We start from the raw sequence: 19403 nt of genomic DNA on the forward strand, positions 1-19403 counted from the left end.
TTTGATACTAGAGAAGACGTACACTGACATAGAGATGAAATACAGCTGACATACCGCTGACATACTCACCACACTGCTCCTCTGTGACGCAGTAAGTGGAGTCTGCTCGGTGCAGGATGGTTCCAGAGCGACACACACACTCCTCTCTGATGTGGGAGCAGGTGGTCTCCTCATAGAACTCTCTGTTCTGACAGGTCCGGGTGGTACAGGTCGACACACACGCCTGGTACTCCCTACCTGAAGGACACCTCAACGCTACACACACACACACGTACACACAAGCATGCACAGACACGCAAACACACACACACACGTACGCACAAGCATGCACAGACACGCAAACACACACACACACACACCGCTGTTGTGGTGACGTCACCAGCTAATACAGACCTGATGTGTGTGTGTGTGTATTAGTGTGTATTGGTGCGTGTGTGTACGAGGTCCTTACGGCAGAAGTTGTGTCGTCTCCAGTTGATGCAGACTTGGTAAGTGTAGCAGACAGCTACGTAGGCTGCCAGGAAGTCACACTGGTGGGCCTTATAGTGGAGGTCTCCTGCCCACATCACATCACAGAACTGCTCTGGAGACACCTTGCTGTGGCAGGGAGTGAAAGGTCTCTGTCTGAGCATGGAGAGACAGGTGGAGCAGTCTCCAGTGGTACAGTTGTCTCCGATGCGTCGTGTGTGTTCCGTGTCCTCTGAGGTGTGGACCCTCCAGGCCTGCAGGAACAGACCCAGGTCTGCCACCTCCCTCACCACCGTACCGTTAGGCAGCTTCAGGTCATCAGCCGGGTTCCCGTCACAACATCCTGGGAGATACACCAGCAGGGAGTAAAGGGTGCTTAACCAACGTGAGACAAGATGCAACCAAATAATAGTATGAGCATTGAGAAGGAAGAGGCGCAACTCTCGATCACAATTTAAAAACAACTTGATACTTTATTTACAAAACTGTTACGGATACACTTATATTCATCACATGTACGGATGAACCAATGCACGCCCACACGTGCACACCCTGAAGAAATAGGCCAGAAATAGGGCAAGGTCTGAGAGAAACGTTCTCTCTTCTCCAGGTTCATTAAATCGTGCTAGAGGACGTCTTCAAAACAAACCCACATCCCTGATCTGACAATGAAGTATGGAAGCGTTAGAGTAAATGCCAAATCTAGCTCATGGATGTCTTACCACAGAGGCCTCTAGTAGGAGCAGATGTGTTGGAGGGGGCGGTGTATTGCAGCACCATGATGCCAGTGCTGTGGTACCACTGTATGTTGACTCCTCCAGGAGTGGTGATCAGGTACATACTGCCTGTGTCCTCTACTGACAGAGCCTGGCGGGAGAAAGGCAGCCGCGCCTTGATGTGGTTCACTGACACCTGTATACCCACACACACACAGATATAGCATGAGCTGTGTTCCACAATGTATGCGATCAGTAATGGTTCAGTGGTCAGTCGGTTGCGGTCAGTGATGGTCACCTTGCGGTCAAGACGGTTGATGATGATCCTGTAGGAGGGAGTGGTGATGTTCAAGTTCTTGAAACACAGACCTGACGTTCCACCACTAGGGCTCTGAGAGAAAGATGTCCAAGTAACACAGTGTAATAATGACCATACAATTACTATTATAATGATCATGATTAGATGTTAAAAGGAAACTCACAGGTCGTCTGATGGAGTTGACGCTCTAAATATGAAACAAGAAAAAGTAAACCAATCAGAATCAGGTGCTTATAGCATCCTATGACAGTTTGTAATAGCGAGTGTATTTTAAACAGAGAGCGTTTGTGTGTGTGTGTTTTAGCTTGTGTGTGTGTGTGTGTGTGTACCTGGCTGGTAGGGCATTTGTTCACTGTTCCTATGATGTTCTCTGTGGGCAGGTAGACCAGGATGTAGGAGCCGTTATCATACAGCGCCACGTTGTTACCGTCAAACGTTATCACACGCAGGTCTGACATCACAGAGCAGCGACCTAACAAATACACACACATGCACGGATAGGCAAACACACACAAGCACAGTATGTTTGTAAAATGTGTGTGTGTTGGTATGTATGTAGTGTGTGTTACCACAGTAGTGTGTGTTCTTACAGGGGCACTGCCAGAGCGGGCAGCAGGGGTCGGTGTTGGTGAGGACAGCCATGCCCAGCAGAGAGCAGCGAGGAGGAGTGGTGTTGTACCGACAGTGGAGGGAGGAGTTATGGAGGAGCAGCTCCCCATTAAAACAGATCAGCTCTGCACATTCATCAACACGGTACGAATACGGGGGCTGGAGAGAACAGAGAGAGACGAGAGAGATCAAAATTTCAGCTACTGGCAAAGGGAGTTCTCCAGGGCTGCATGCTTGGCCCTCTTATCATGTCCATACAAAATGTCTCTCACAGATAGGCTCTTACTGTGCAAGGGGTGGTGGGCAGGAGGAAGGGGGACAGCCCTGTCGGCATGCTGACTGCCTCAGGTGTATGAGAGGAGTCTGGGCTAGTGGCTGTTTCCGTTGTTATGGACTCCGTCGTCTCGGGTGGTGATGTCGACATGGTAACGGAGGTGTCATAAATGACTGGGAAAACAGAGGTAGTCTCCGTGGGCGTAGCAACAGGACGGTGTGTTTCTGTGGTGGTCAGGGTGGGGGTGGAGGAGGAGAGAGGGGGAGCAAGGGAAAAGGAAGTGGGGGAGGAGATAGGGGGAGCTGAGGGGGAGCTGGAAGGCTGGGTGGAAGGCTGGGGAGGGGTAGCAGGAGGGGGGAGGGGGAGAGCGAGAGGGAGAATCAGGAGAGAGAAGAGGAGTGGTGGATTCGGTCACTACCAGGCTGGGGGAAGTAGGAGATGGCATTTCCATAGTTACTCTAGTGACCACTGCAGGGGTCAAGGTCGGGGTCGTGACCCCAGTGGTGCTGCTAGTAATGATGGGGGAGGGAGAGGGGGAGATGGAGGGAGAGACTGCAGGTAAAGGGGTGTCCTCAGTCACAGTGGGGGTGGAGGGTGCGGGCAGAGAAGGGGGAGGAGGTGAGGGGGAGTGAGGAGGGGTGAGGGTGGGAGTGAAACTCTCTGTTAGGTGGGCTGTACTGGGCATAGTGGGGGCTCTGGTGGCAGTAACAGTTGTAGAGGCAGCACTGGTTGTAGTTCTGGTACTACTAGTAGTGGTCCTAGATGTAGTAATAGTACTAGTAGACCTAACAGTAGTAGTAGTTGGGATGGTGGTCGTTCGGTTTACGAAGGCGTAGGGTGTAGGAGTGGGAGGTAGGGACACACCTGAGGAAAGACACACAGACATACATTACTCTAAAAACGATGTAACTTTACCGATCCTGGTGTGATGCACACTCTACTCACAGTCCTCTGTGTAGACACATCTCCTGGTGACCTCATCAAGAACCATGTTTTTGGGGCAGCGAGGGAAACAGCCCTCCACCCTGCCAGGCACACATATAGACATGGACAAATGTTCAAAGCGCGTATTAATCATGCCCTTACAGTATATAACCATGTTGTAAGTGTGTGTTTGTAAGTGTGCATGTCTAACTGTGTGTTAGGCGTGTTCTTACGGGGGCAGGAAGTGGCAGCGTGTGGCAGAGGGGTCGCTGCATGTACGGACACACGGACTGGCACATGCATGGTAGCGCCACTCACACATCATGCGGTACGGAATCACAAAACTGCTCTCTGTAATACAAACATACACATTGTGAACATACACATAAGAACTACAGTAAAAGAAACTGTGTGTGTGCTGCGTATTATGAATTTGTATTTCTATCTAACCTTCCAGGGTAAAGGAGCTGCTGGTCTTGAAGTTGTCAGAGTTGTCATATTTCTGAGCTCGTGCAGACGTGCGTGTCAGAGTCAGGAACACTCCTGGCTGGCCAATCAGCTCAAAAGAGGTGTGGCCAGGCAGGAACACCCCCTGGTGCTGCAGGAAGGAAGCCCTGTGGCCAAACTCCTCCCCTCGGGTCCACTGCTCCAACCGCAGCCCAGTACGCTCAGACACAACCAGGAAGTAGTTAGGACGCTCTGCTGACTCCAGAGAGACCACCGGGTGACCTGTAATACAGAGTTTAACATATGGGTGAAGCTCATGTGAGTTGAGTTTGTGTGTGTTTTGTCTGTGTAGGTGTGTGTGAGACTCACGTGATGTGCGGTCCTTCTGTAGTCCTGCTGTGATCATGAAGTTGAAGAGTAGCCCAGGGGGAGGCAGCCCGCCTACGAACTCCCTAACTAGAGGAAACACTGACCCACTGGTTCTGTTCACACCGAAGACTGTAGCGTTATATACAGCACTGACCACCGAAAACGGTCCTTCACCTAACTCTACAGAGAGAGAGAGAGAGAGAGAGAGAGAGAGAGAGAGAGAGAGAGATAGGGGTGGAGGATATTCTCAATGTTGAGTGACTATATTAGGTAGCTCAGTTTGTATATGTGTATTTGTATTTTTGTGTGATTGAATGGTGTTCCTTTGTGAGTCATTTTGGTTAGCGTTCAAACAGACCTTGGTTGTAGTATTCACAATCATAGGCTGAAAGAAAAAACAAGTACAAACATTTAGAAACATACAACATCACATATATACAGTATGTGATAGTACTGTAGTCATTCATAGCCAAGACATACTGTGTAGATCAAGCAGGGATAGAGAGACCATGGTATTGTGTGTGTGTGTGTGTACGTGTATCTGTGGTCATTTGATAACAGATATAAATATTTTAGGGTCAGAGGGGGTACTCTATAGTTCTGTGTACTGGCATGTGTGTGTGTGTGCATGCGGGGGTGTAAGAACATTGACTGACCCAGCACCTATGCTGACAGACAGAGAGAAAGTCAGAGGAACAGACACACATTGCGTGTGTATATGTGTCTGTACTCACGGCAGACAGAGGGGTTTCTCCAGACCACAGTGACACCGTTTTGACAGCAGGTGTGTGCATAGGCAGCAATGGATGTACACAGACACTCACAGTCTCCGCCTCGGTTACAGTTACACGTGTCTGTCAAGCAGTTCCTATAGAACCATGATACATCCACCTACAAACACACAAAAAAACACACACATGAATACACACACACAGGTCATATCTACCTGGGGGGTGAGTGAGGGTTTAGAGTGGGAGACAGGTCATTGGGGTTAGATGTGGGTTAGGAGTGTGTGTGAATAATGTAGGTAGGAATGAGTGACATGTTTGTGTGTGTTGAAGGGGAGTGAATAGGAGTGATGGGACATCAGAACAATGAGATGTGGGTTAAACTCTGGAACACAGGGATCAAATCACATTTTATTTGTCACATGCTTCGTAAACAGGTGTAGACTAACAGTGAAATGCTTACTTATGTGCTCTTCCCAACTATGCAGAGACAAAATAGAAAAATAATAGAAAAAGAATAACACGAGGAAGAAATACACAATGAGGAACGTTATATACACGGGGTACCAGTACTGAGTTGATGTGCAGGGGAACAATGTAATTGAGGTAGATATGTACACATAGGTAGCGGTAAAGTGACTGGGCAACAGGATAGATGATAAACAGTTGCAGCAGCATATGTGATGAGTCAAAGAGTTAGTTCATAAAGGGTCAATGGAGATGGTCTGGGTAGCTATTTTGTTAACTATTTAGCATACTTATGGCTTGGGGGTGGAAGCTGTTCAAGGTCCTGTTGGTTCCAGTGCATCGGTACCACTTGCCGTGCGGTAGCAGAGAGAACAATCTATGGGTGGCTGGAGTCATTGACAGTTTTTAGGGCCTTCCCCTGACACCACCTGGTATAGAGGTTCAGGATGGCAGGGTGCTCGACCCCAGTAATGTACTAGGCCATATGCACTGCCCTCTGTAGCACCTTGTGGTCAGATGCCAAGCACTTACCATATGAAGAAGTGAAGCAGCCGGTCAAGATGCTCTCGATGGTATAGCTCAGGGCCCATGCCAAATCTTTTCAGCCTCCTGAGGGGTAAGAGGCCATCTTGTGCTTTCTTCACGACTGTGTTGGTGTGTATGGACCATATTAATTCTTTACTGACGTGAACATCGAAGAGCTTGAAGCTCTCAACCCGTTGATGTGGGCATGCTCTGCCCTCCTTTTTCTGTAGCCCACGATCAGCTTCTTTGTCTTGCTGCCGTTGTGGTTGTCACTGACCTCCTCCTTATAGGCTGTCTTATTGTCGTTGGTGATCAGGCCTACCATCATCGTGTTGTCAGCAAAACTTTTGATGGTTTTGGAGTCGTAGGTTGAGATGCAATCATGGTTGAACAGGGAGTAGAGTACGGGACAAACACACACACCCCTGAAAGCCCCCATATTGAAGGTCAGCATGGCGGATGTGTTGTTGCCTACCCTAACCATATGGGGGTGGCCTGTCAGGAAGTCCAGGAGCCAATTGCAGGGGGAGGTGTTCAGTCCTAGGGTCATGAGCTTCAGTAGTGGTGAGTGGGTAAAATCAACGGGGAAGGAATGCCAGGAAAAAACGCCATATTACAACCTACGTGTTGTGATAATTGCATTGTTTGTTCTATAACCTGTTAGTTCATATGCCTTGACACCGTGATTTATAGGTCTACAGCTGAGACAATAAGACACAGTGTCAGAATAAATTCAACCACATCTTTGTTTCATCTATCCGATGAAGTCCACAAAACATATTGCATGTCACAAACCCTTACCCTCACAAACCCTTATGACCTACAGCATGGTCAAGCAAGTGAATGTTTCCCACATTTTCGGACTACTAAACAACTATTGACTTAGAACCATGGAGAGTTACCGCAAGTCGCAAAGAAAACAGGCGTTGTCTCCACTATTCCAGCACCATTTCAACATCTAATATAGTGACAACTAAAATGCACCAAAAACGATTTAGTCCAATCAACGTAAGCTAAATATGGTGTGGCTGTCTATGGTACTGATTTGTGTGTGTGTGTGTGTGTGTGTGTGTGTGTACGTGCAAGTAGAAAAAAAACATGTTAACTCACCTTACTTGTAGAGAAACGCCAATGCCATTCTCCTATTTCATGTTGCCTAAACGGTGTATGACTCTGTCATACACGCTTTTAGTTTTTGTGGTCCTTGGCTACCTGGATAAAATGCTTACTCGCTTCCCAAACTACCTTTCACAGGCAACGATGCGCCAGGCCAGCTAGTTAACATTAGCCTACATTACAGTGCATTCAGAAATTATTCAGACCTCTAGACTTTTTCCACATTTTGTTACGTTAAAGCTTTGTTCTAAAATTGATTAAATGGGGTTTTCCCCCTCATCAATCTACACAAAATACCCCATAAGGACAAAGCAAAAACAGGTTTTTAGCAATGTTTGCAAATGTACATATGCAAATGTAAGTATTCAGACACTTTAATCAGTACTTTGTTGAAGCACCTTTGGCAGCGATTACAGCCTCTAGTCTTCTTGGGTATGAGGCTACATGCTTGGCACACTTTTATTTGGGGAGTTTCTCCCATTCTTCTCTGCAGATCCTCTCAAGCTCTGTCAGGTTGGATGGGGAGCGTCGCTGCACATCTATTTTCAGGTCTCTCCAGAGGAACTCTGGAGCTCTGTCAGGGAGACCATCAGGTTCTTGGTCACCTCCCTGACCAAGGCCCTTCTCCCCCGATTGCTCAGTTTGGCCAGGCAGCTAGCTCTTGGAAGAGTCTTGGTGGTTCCACAATTCTTCCATTTAAGAATGATGGAAGCCACTGTGTTCTTGTGGACCATCAATGCTGCAGAAATGTTTTGGTACCCTTCCCCAGATCTGTGCCTTGACACAATCTTGTCTCAGAGCTCTACGTACAATTCCTTTGAACTCATGGCTTGGTTTTTGCTCTGACATGCACTGTCAACTGTGCGACCTTATATAGACAGGTGTGTGCCTTTCCAAATCATGTCCAATCAATTGAATTAACCACAGGTGGACTCCAAACAAGTTGTTGAAACATCTTAAGGATGATCAATGGAAACAGGATGTGCCTCTCATAGTGAAGGGTCTGAAAACTTATGTAAATAAGGTATTTCGGATTTAAATGTTTTATAAATTTGCAAACATTTCCAAAACCTGTTTTCGCTTTGTCATTATGGGGTATTGTGTGTAGATTGATGAGGAATTTTTGGGGGGGTTTTAGAATAATTTTAGAATAAGGTTATAACGTAAAAAAATGTGGAAAAAGTGAAGTGGTCTGAATACTTTCCGAATGCACTGTATGCTTGGATCAGAATCCCAATTATAATACTTGGCCAGTACTGCCACGCCCTGGTAGAAATATATAATGTTTGTCTTCATTTAGTTGGTCAGGCCAGGGTGTGACATTGTGGTGCGTTTTTGTCTTGGGGTTTTGTGGGGTGTCTAGCATAGTCTATGGCTGCCTGAGGCGGTTCTCAATCAGAGTCAGGTGATTATCGTTGTCTCTGATTGGGAACCATATTTAGGCAGCCATATTCTTTGAGTATTTAGTGGGTGATTGTTCCTGTCTCTGTGTTAGTTGTCACCAGATAGGCTGTATAGGATTTCACATTCCGTTTGTTGTTTTTGTATTGTTCGTGTTTCATCATGATTAAACATGTATCAAAAATACCACGCTGCATTTTGGTCGTGAGGAGCAGCGATCAAAGGACTTCTGGACTTGGGAGGAGATATTGGACGGAAAAGGACCCTGGGCACAGCCTGGAGAATATCGCCGCCCCAAAGAAGAACTGGAGGCGGAGAAAAGTGGAGAGGCGCTGGTATGAAGAGGCAGCACGGCGACGCGGATGGAAGCCCGAGAGTCAGCCCTATACATTTATTGGGGGGGGAGGGGGGCTCAGGGAGAGTGTGGCAGAGTCAGGGTTCAGACCTGAGCCAACTCCCCCTGTTTATCGTGAGGAGCCAAGGAGGAGACCAGAGACTGTGAAGGAGTTAATGGGGAAAGTGGAGGAGAGAGTTATGAGGGAGTTGCTAGTTTGGTGCTTTAAGTACGATATTCGCCCGACGGAGCATGTCGGGGATTTAATGGCACCTGGGTCAGCGCTCCATACTCGTCCTGAGGTGCGTGTTCGTCGGCTGGTGAAAATTGTGCCAGCCTCACGCACTAGGCCTCCTGTGTACCTACCTAGCCTTGCACGTCCTGTGTCAGTCCTGTTCTCAGGCTCTCCAGTACGCCTTCACGGTCCGGTCCATCCTGTGCCACCTTCACACACCAGTCCTCCGGTGGCAGCTCCCCGCACCAGGCTTCCTGTGCCTGTCCTCGGCCCAGTACCACCAGTGCCAGCACCACGCACCAGGCCTTCAGTGCGCCTCGCCTGTTCAGCGCTGCCAGAGCCTTTCTCCTCTCCAGTGCTGTCGGAGTCTCCCGCCTGTTTAGCGCTGCCGGAGTCTCCCGCCTGTTTAGCGCTGCCAGAGCCTTACTCCTCTACAGTGCTGCTGGAGTCTCCCGCCTGTTTAGCGCAGCCAGAGCCTTCCTCCTCTCCTGCGCTGCCGGAGCCTCCTGCCTGTTCAGAGCTGCCAGTCTGCATAGAGCAGCCAGAGCTGCCAGTCTGCATGGAGCAGCCAGAGCTGCCAGTCTGCATGGAGCAGCCAGAGCTGCCAGTGTGCATGGAGCAGCCAGAGCTGCCAGTCTGCATGGAGCAGCCAGAGCAGCTAGATCCGCCAGTCAGCCAGGATCCGCCAGTCAGCCAGGATCTGCCAGTCAGCCATGATCTTCCAGATCCGCCAGTCAGCCAGACTCTTCCAGATCTGCCAGTCAGCCAGACTCTTCCAGATCTGCCAGTCAGCCAGACTCTTCCAGATCTGTCAGTCAGCCAGGATCTACCAGAACCGCCAGCCAGCCAGGATCTGCCAGATCCAGCTACCTGCCTGAGCTTCCTCTCAGTGCTGAGCTTCCTCTCAGTGCTGAGCTTCCTCTCAGTGCTGGGCTTCCTCTTACTGCTGGGCTTCCTCTCAGTGCTGAGCTTCCCCTCAGTGCTGAGCTTCCCCTCAGTGCTGAGCTTCCCCTCAGTCCCGAGCTGCCTCAGTCCCGAGCTGCCCCTCAGTCCTGAGCTGCCCCTCAGTCCCGAGCTGCCCCTCAGTCCCGAGCTGCCCCTCAGTCCAGTAGGGTTCTGGGTGAGGACTACTAGGCCATGGTCGGCGGTGAGGGTGGACTATCCTAGGACGCGAGGAAGAGGGACTAAAGACATTGATAGAGTGCCGGAGCCGCCACCATGGACAGACGCCCACCCGGACCCTCCCTATTGTTTTGATGTGCGTCCAGGAGTCCGCACCTTGGGGGTTCTGTCACGCCCTGGTAGAAATATATTATGTTTGTCTTCATTTAGTTGGTCAGGCCAGGGTGTGACATGGGTTATTGTGTTTTTGTCTTGGGGTTTTGTGGGGTGTCTAGCATAGTCTATGGCTGCCTGAGGCGGTTCTCAATCAGAGTCAGGTGATTATCGTTGTCTCTGATTGGGAACCATATTTAGGCAGCCATATTCTTTGAGTATTTCGTGGGTGATTGTTCCTGTCTCTGTGTTAGTTGTCACCAGATAGGCTGTATAGGTTTTCACATTCCGTTTGTTGTTTTTGTATTGTTCGTGTTTCATCATTATTAAGCATGTATCAAAAATACCACGCTGCATTTTGGTCTGACTCTCCTTCGACTGAAGAAACCCGTAACAAGTACGGAGAATAAAGTAAAACCACAAGTCCAAATCCCTATCTCCATCCATGCCTAATAAGGAAAGGGACGATTTTAAATATGCAACAATTCAAGTTTTCTGTCAATGACGTTTGTCTTCTGATGTGATTGATCTGAAACCAATCCAGTGAGACTTTTCTTTGGTGAGCCAGGACCATTCACAGCTGAGCTTACTCAGTTTAGCTCAATGCTGATTGGCTATTATTTTATAATGTTTTTATCAAGGGACGCCAAATGCTCGCTGGCTTCCCTTGCATTCAAAGCTACGGGCGGCAACAATGTCATACGCTTTTTGACCAGACACCATAGATGGGCTACATATACAGAGACAGAGGGGTGGAGTTTCTTTCAATTGGATGCTTTCTCCGGTGAGACATTTAACCTCTTGTGAATAAAGGAAGGAAGTTTATGAAACACAGAAAGACAAAAGCTAAATTATTTGTATGTTTCTTTCTTGGTCATTTTTTGGGGGAAGCCTGGCTTCCCTTGGCATCCATGAACACACGCCATGCTGAGCATAGTAATGAGCTTGGAGGGCACTATGGTGTTGAACGCTGAGCTGTAGTCAATGAACAACATTCTCACATAGGTGTTCCTCTTGTCCAGGTGGGAGAGGGCAGTGTGGAGGGCAATTGAGATTGTGTCATCTGTGGAACTGTTGGGTGGTATGCGAATTGGAGTGGGTCGAGAGGTTCTGGAATGATGATGTTGATGTAAAACATGACCAGCCTTTCAAAGCATTTCATGGCTACACTCCTAGAAAAAAAACTAAAAGGGTTCCTAAAAGGGTTCCTCAGTAGTCCCCACAGGAAAACCCTTTGAAGAACACTTTTTTGTTCCAGGTAGAACCATTTTGGGTGGATGCGAAAGAAAGGCATACCTGTTTAGGCGAAGTGCTGGCTCGCGGAGTAGAACACTTAGAAAAGAAAAGGACAGCCGCACACTCTAGGAGCCCAGATGCAATAATTGAATAACCTAATAACCAACGTTTCAAGCTGTCATCATCAGGGTATAATGACAAACACTGTGGGTCACAGAAGGTTCTACATGGAACCCCAAAAGGTTCTACCTGGAACCAAAAAAGGGTTCTCCTATGGGGACAGCCAAAGAACCCTTTTGGAACCCTTTTTCAAAGAGTGTACAGATGTGAGTGCTACGGGGCGATAGTCATTTACACAGGTTAACTTGGTGTTCTTGGGCACAGCGTCTGCATGAAACATGTACTGTAGGTAGTACAGACTGGGTCAGGGAAGGTTTGAAAGCTACATACATAAACAACAACACTAATTGGCTCCAAGTGAGTGTCAGGGGAGATGTGATTGGCTGCCGGTGTGTTGATACTGATGATTTGTCTCCACAGATGGTTTGTTTATATAGCAAGTTAGGAGAACTAACACAGCAGGCTAGGTGAATTAACGTAGGCTTATAATTAGCTACTATTGCCCCTGACACAACGACCAGATAGAGCTGTTGAAGGCCTAGCTACTCCATCTAGCCACAACAGTAGAAACATAAAACAAACTACCTGTGGCGATCAGTATCATTACACCGGCAAGAGCCACTTGTATCCATAAATCACTATCAGAAAATGGTTTGTGTGGTAAAAATGTATTTATTTGTTGTTTAATTCATATGTTTTCAAGTAATGGTGACAAATCGTGCATTCTGATTCCTGCATAGATTTGAATGGACACGTATGATGTGTGTAAAATAATTTTTTGAAGGCTGTACTGAGTATGATGAGCTAATGCTAAGCTATTTGCCGGCTATGTGTGGAGCAATGTTTGTTCACATCATTCAATACATTCTGGTTGTCACGTAAATGTCTGTCAAATCAAAGATATTATAGAAAATGAGGTGAAGGGATGGTTCACTCGTCTTTCGAGTCAACTTCAGGAAGAGAATGATGGTAGACGACACAGCCCCTTTCGCCTTTGAAATGCATACCGCAAACAGACCAAACTCATCTTGTCATCTCTTCTTATCTTTGGTTGACACAGAAAAACAAACATGGCGGTGCGCACAAACTCTGCCCACCGTCGGATTACATTAGTATTTTAGAAAGTGTTTTACTCAATTACTTCAATCACTGGTGAGCTCACCCGTGATTTGATTAATTGTAAATAGTAACTGCTATTAGCTAATTCATATTATGGTTTCGATCAGCTGAGAGTTAGCTAAATATGACAGTTTGCGTTAGCTCCCTCTTTATTCAGTTAGCACTAGGACTAACGTAGCCTACATTTCTCTGATATGGATGAGAATTGTGTTACATTGTTGCTACTTCTGTGCACATTGCATCCAAAAATAAACTGCTCACATTAAGGACATAGCGTTATTGTAAGGGATCTCGTCCTCCTCTTCTGAGGAGGAGAAGCGAGAAGGATCAGAGGACCAAAACGCAGCGTGGTAAGTGTCCATAATGTTTATTTTAAAACATAAACTGGACACTACGAAATACAAAACAATAAACGTGAAATGAACGAAACAGTCCCGTGTGGCGACAAACACTGACACGGGAGACAAACACCCACAACCTAAAACTGAAACCCAGGCCACCTAAGTATGATTCTCAATCAGGGACAACAATTGACAGCTGCCTCTGATTGAGAACCATACTAGGCTGAACTCAAAAACCAACATTGAAAAACAAACATAAGACTGCCCACCCAACTCACGCCCTGACCATACTAAAACAAAGATAAAATAACAGAACTATGGTCAGAACGTGACAGTTATAAAGACTGTGTTTGTGAAAAAAATGTATGTGAAAAAACGGTATGGCCAGCTCAAATGCTAGATGTTCTAATCAAGTGTTCTAATCACACCGGTTTGAGCGTATACTGCAGGGACCACTGTAGAATGATCACACCTGTGTGTTTGTACGCGTCAAAGGGTTAAAGGTCTTATTCACATTGGCTACGGAGAGCGAGATCACAGTTGTCCGGAACAGCTGGTGCTCTCATGCTTGGTTCAGTGTTGCTTGTCTCAAAGCGAGCATAGAAGGCATTTAGGTCATCTGGTAGGCTTATGTCACTGAGCTGCTCGCAGTTGGGTTTCCCTTTGTAATCCGTGATTGTTTGCAAGTCCTGCCACATCCAACGATTGTCAGAGCTGGCCTAGTAGGATTCAATCTTAGTCCTGTATTGATGCTTTGCCTGTTTGATGGGTCGTCAGAGGTCATAGCAGGATTTCTTATAAGTGTCTGTATTAGTGTCCTGCTCCTTGAAAGCAACAGTTCTAGCCTTTAGCTCAGTAAGGATGTTGCCTGTAATCCATGGCTTCTGGTTGGGCTATGTACTGTATGTACAGTCAATGTGGGGACGTCGTCGTCGATCCACTTACTAATGAAGCCGGTGCCTGATGTGGTAAACTCCTCAATGTTATTGGATGAATCCTGTAACATATTCCAGTCTTTGCTAGTGAAACAGTGATGTAGCTTAGCATCTGCTTCATTGGGCCACTTCCGTATTAAGCGTGTCTCTTGTACTTCATGTTTGAGTTTTTGGCTTGTAAGCAGGAATAAGGAGGATAGAGTTATGGTCAGATTTGCCAGGGAGGGCGAGGGAAAGCCTTGTATGCATTTCTGTGTGTGGAGTAAAGGTGATCTAGAGTTTTGTCGCCTCTAGTTGCACAGGTGACATTCTGGTAAAAATGAGGTAAAACAGATTCCAGGTTCCCTGCATTAAAATCACCGGCAATGAGTAGCGTTGCCTCTGCATGTGCATTTTCTTGTTTGCTTATGGCCCTACACAGATTAGACATTAGAGATGCATGGTATGCATGTGCATGTGTGCAGTCTTTGTCATGACAACAAATTACACCCAATAAACAATAATATTTTTTTAAATAAACCTTCACGTACATTATCTTACTAAAACTGTCAGCTTAATAAGGGTCACTCTTGTTATTGTTTTATTATTAAATTTGTAAGCAGATGGTGTCATTCAGCACCATCTGTTGGCCGCTTAGAGAATAAGAGCACACAACCTCCAATATCCACCTCACGCACACATTTAATAATAATTTGGTGGGTGCTTATATTTGTTTTTTGCATATCCCAACTCCCCCTGAGACACCCTTGGAGAGTGGGGCCATGGCCAGGGTCTGCCATTATCTTGGTGACACTGGAGCAATTAGGGTTAAGTGCCTTGCTCAAGGGCACATCAACAGATTTTTCACCTTGTCGGTTCGGAGATTCCAACCAGCAACCTTTTGGTTACTGGCCTAATGCTCTAATGGTTACACTTAGAAAAAAAGGTGCTATCTAGAACCTTAAAGGGTTCTTTGGCTGTCCCCATAGGAAAACCCTTTGAAGAACCTTTTTTGGTTGCAGGTAGAACCCATTTGGTTCCAGGTAGAATCCCTAGAACCCTGGAACCAAAAAGAGTTATCCTATGTGGACAGCCGAAGAACGCTTTTGGAACCCTTTTTTCTAAGACTGTAGGCTACCTGCTGCCCACATTTCACCTGAACCCTGTATGTGTGTGTCCATTAGTGTATATCTCCTGAGAGTAGAGCATGTTTACTGAGAGCAGATAAGAATCGTTCCCATAACCCACTCCCCAGTGTGGGTGTGTGTGTACTCACCACGTTGTGACAGGGGATAAAGATGTCACTGTAGAGTAGTGCACACTCTCTCTTGGCGTACGGCTGTCTACCCAGGTCTCCTTCACACGCTCTCTTCACCACATAGTCACTCTCACACTGACACATGCACGCATGCAGACACACACACACACACACACACACACACACACACACACACACACACACACACACACACACACACACACACACACACACACACACACACACACACACACACACACACACACACACACACAGAGTGAGTGGGTGTCTGATTTCTTTTAAATATCACAGGTAGGCCCTAGAGACGCAGGAGACTGGGTTGAAGGGTGGAAGCAGGGGGGGGGAAATAAGGGTATAAGGGTAGGGGCGGGGAAATAGACCTCTTTCACTTTCCCAACTAAAGACCAAGAACGCGAAATGGAAATGTTCCCCCTTTTAGCCAGCTGGTATTCATTACTCAGGCATCATCTGTTTAGTTCAGTTGTTATTGTTCCAAGTGGGAGTTAGAGCAGATGGTTCGGAGTTTAAAATTCCACTTTGCGTGTGTGTGTGTACCTGTCCCAGAGCCCAGCTGTCTCCAAAGCCCTGAGCATTGCTGACCTCCATGTGACTGGACGTGGTCATGTCATTCACCGTCACACTGTCAAAGTTCCCACACAGACCACTCAGGAGACCCTAGAGACAGACAGGGGGAGAAAGAGGGAGATGCGAGAAAGAAAAAGACGGAATAGGGGTGGGGGTGGGTGGGTGTGAGTGTTCCAACTCAGTTCTGGTGAGAGAGAGAGAGAGAGAGAGAGAGAGAGAGAGAGAGAGAGAGAGAGAGAGAGAGAGAGAGAGAGAGAGAGTGTGGGCGGTAAAAGTATCCTGACCTTCCACTGTGGTCCAGCTCTGATGTGCACGGTTGTCTTGCGGTCCCAGAGAACGGTCAGGTCCTGTTTGGGGAAGTGAATGGCTGTGTAGTAGCCTGCTGACCACAGCTCAAACTCTGACCCCTTACCTACCACACTGGAGGGGCTCTGGATGAAGAGAAGAGATCACACACACACACACACACACATAAACTCAAATAATATGTTTGTTATAGCGGCTATCAGATCAGTAACTGTTTCTAGCTAGTCCTAAATGAGGGTTAGTGCTGTCCACCAGGGAGCGCTCATGGACTTTCAGGTTTTAGAGTGAGAAGGGAAAGGTTGGTGTGCGTGTATGTGTGTGATGCGCACAGGCTGGCCTGAGTTGTCGTTGAAGTAAATCTTGGTGAATCCAACATGGATGACCAGCATCTTCATACAGACGATCCCACTCTGATAACAATCCTTATTCTGGGCCACGATGGACACCTCACCATCTATACTCTGGAGAGAGAGAGAGAGAGAGATAGGAGAGGGAGCGAGCAAGAGAAAGAGCAGTCCTTATCCCGGGCTACTATGGACTGCACTTCATCTATACTCTGGGGAAAGAGTACTGTGTGCGGTGTGCAGGTCTGTCCCCAGGGCTGATAGAGTGCATTCCTGGCGCTCACTGTTCCTCCTCTGGGGGACTCTGACATTTACAGTAGCAACATCACATTCAGGGTAGGGAACGTACTAAACGATGCAGATAGCAAAGTCATGAAAAGAGTTGACATACACTATATAATTACAAAAGTATGTGGACACCCCTTCAAATTAGTGGATTCGGCTATTTAAGCCATACCCATTGCTGACAGGTGTATAAAATTGAGCACTCCGCCATGCAATCTCCATAGACAAGCATTGGCAGTAGAATGGCATGTACTGAAGAGCTCAATGACTTTCAACATGGCATCATCATAGAGCTGCCCCGGTCAAGTACTGTTGTTGTGAAGTGGAAACGTCTCGGAACAAGAACGACTCAGCCACGAAGTGGTAAGCCACACAAGCTCACAGAACGGGTTGACCGAGTGCTGAAGTGCGTAACGCGTAAAAATCGTCTGTCCTCAGTTGCAACACTGACTACTGAGTTCCAAACTGCCTCTGGAAGCAACATCAGCACACAAACCTACGATCACCATGTGCAATGCCAAGCATCGGCTGGAGTGGTGTAAAGCTTGCCATCATTGGACTCTGGAGCAGTTGAAACAAGTTATCTGAATCACGCTTCACCATCTGGCAGTCCGACTGAAGAATCTGGGTTTGGCAGATGCCAGGAGAACGCTACCTGCGTTCATGGATAGGCCCCTTAACTCTAGTGAAGGGAAATCTTAATGCTACAGGATACAATGACATTCTAGACAATTCTGTGCTTCCATCTTTGTGGCAAAGGCCCTTTCCTGTTTCAGCATGATAATGCCCCCGTGCACAAAGCGAGGTCCATACAGAAATGTTTTGTCGAGATCGGTGTGGAAGTACTTCAACCCCATCGAACACCTTTGGGATGAATTGGAACGCCGACTGCGAGCCAGGCCTCATCGCCCAACATCAGTGTCCAACCTCACTAATGCTCTTGTGGCTGAATGGAAGCAAGCCTCCGCAGCAAAGTTCTACCATCTAGTGGAAAGCCTTCCCAGAAGAGTGGAGGCTGTTGTAGCAGAAAAAGAGGGACCAACTCCATATTAATGCCCATGATTTTGGAATGAGATGTTAGACAAGCTTTTGGCCATGTAGTGTATCTTAGTGTACCTGTCAGTTAAAAGGCATATCTGTTTCCAGAAGGATCGGGTGACTTAATGCTTACCCCAGCTCATAGCCCTGAGTAAAATAATAGACAACAGAACAGGGAAATGTGATGTGATCAGCATTAGATGGAACACCTAATATGGCTGCCAGTCCAGCCACCACAGAACCTTGATTAGAACTGGAATGTCCCAACGTCCTGCTCATTCTAATTGTATATCCCTGGGAGTCTGCCGTGAACAGGCCTCTCTTTGTGTTACTCAGGTGTGTGTGTGTGTGTGTGTGTGTGTGTGTGTGTGTGTGTGTGTGTGTGTGTGTGTGTGTGTGTGTGTGTGTGTGTGTGTGTTGCTACAGCTTTGCTTACCTCAGTCGCTCTAATTAAAAATCGTTCCCAGATTAAAGAAACTCCTTGGATCCCCTTTCCCTGATCCCAATCTGCCTACACACACACACACACACACACGCACACGCACACACAAATGGCCGAGGAGCACAGCGGCTCTCTTTAAACATTGCACAGTCGCTAACCCAGTGACTATCTGACAGCCCAAGCCCCTAGATAATTCCCATTATTACTACTCAGTCCCGTGTATGGTCTGTTAGAAATTCTCTCAGTTCTTGGGCTGCTAAAATCAGTAATCTTGTTGAGCTATTTCCCCCCATTAGTACTGTTAGCTCTGCTAGTCTCCAACTGTACACTCTCCAGCAGACTTTAAAACAAGGCTTTGGCTAATGCAAATGAATGTACAAATGAAGTTTTATCTCCAAGATGAACATGTTGGACATTTGGGTCCGGGATACAAATCCCAACATTTTAGTGTGATCTGAAACATGGTTAAAAAGCTCTGTTGATGATAATTCCATTGCACTTCATTTTTAAAAAGTTTACAGATGTGATAGGACAAGAAGGGTGGTGGTGTAGCAATTGATGTGAAAAACAACTTTAAGGTGACCTACTAGTTGAGCTACTAGTTCTAAATGTTATTTCTCAGAATATTCATTTCTATGTTGCTGGGATCTATCGACCTCCCTACACCACAGCGGCAGCAACTAGCTCCATGAAAAGCCTCTGAAATAGTGATATCGGGGGGTCTGAATCTCGATTAGCTTACTCCCTCGTCTGATTGTCTTAAATCAGCATGTACTGATCCGAACTTAGTCCAACTGATTTCAGAGCCCATTTGTTTGAATGTAGAGAATCCTGCTAAATCAACTCTGATTGATTTCATACTTAGAAATAACCCTCCTAAATACTTAACTAGTGGTGTCTTTACTATGGGACCTCAGTGACCACTGTCCCAAAGTCTGTGTCAGAAGCACAAAGTTGCCTAAAACTCAACCACGCCTTACTGCTAAGAGAAACGTTAAACACTTCCATGAGTAGGGTTCTGACATGACCTTAACCATTGAGTCTTACTTAGTGTTAATGACACTCCGCAAGCAGAACTTGACCTTGAACAATTCTTCAGTATGTTTATCTCTTCATCTGATAAACATGCTCCTATGAAGAGATTAAGAATGAAAGATAGAGCCAATCCATGGTTCACGCCTGAACT

General features: G+C 46.9%; 1 protein-coding gene across 1 annotated transcript in view; it reads right to left on the minus strand.

Moving 5' to 3' along the window:
* Positions 1-19403, minus strand: part of LOC118400839 (otogelin-like protein) — a 64264-nt gene that overhangs the window by 23612 nt on the left and 21249 nt on the right. The window contains 19 exon segments of the mRNA XM_052474893.1: positions 70-255; positions 452-811; positions 1191-1380; positions 1483-1575; positions 1667-1690; positions 1833-1975; positions 2094-2271; positions 2399-2551; positions 2553-3250; positions 3332-3411; positions 3544-3661; positions 3761-4039; positions 4127-4306; positions 4485-4511; positions 4861-5017; positions 15215-15331; positions 15773-15892; positions 16087-16233; positions 16438-16569. Of these exon segments, the coding sequence (XP_052330853.1) occupies positions 70-255; positions 452-811; positions 1191-1380; positions 1483-1575; positions 1667-1690; positions 1833-1975; positions 2094-2271; positions 2399-2551; positions 2553-3250; positions 3332-3411; positions 3544-3661; positions 3761-4039; positions 4127-4306; positions 4485-4511; positions 4861-5017; positions 15215-15331; positions 15773-15892; positions 16087-16233; positions 16438-16569 (3382 nt within the window).

Source organism: Oncorhynchus keta, chromosome 22, assembly GCF_023373465.1.
Source record: "Oncorhynchus keta strain PuntledgeMale-10-30-2019 chromosome 22, Oket_V2, whole genome shotgun sequence".
Lineage (NCBI taxonomy): Eukaryota > Metazoa > Chordata > Actinopteri > Salmoniformes > Salmonidae > Oncorhynchus > Oncorhynchus keta.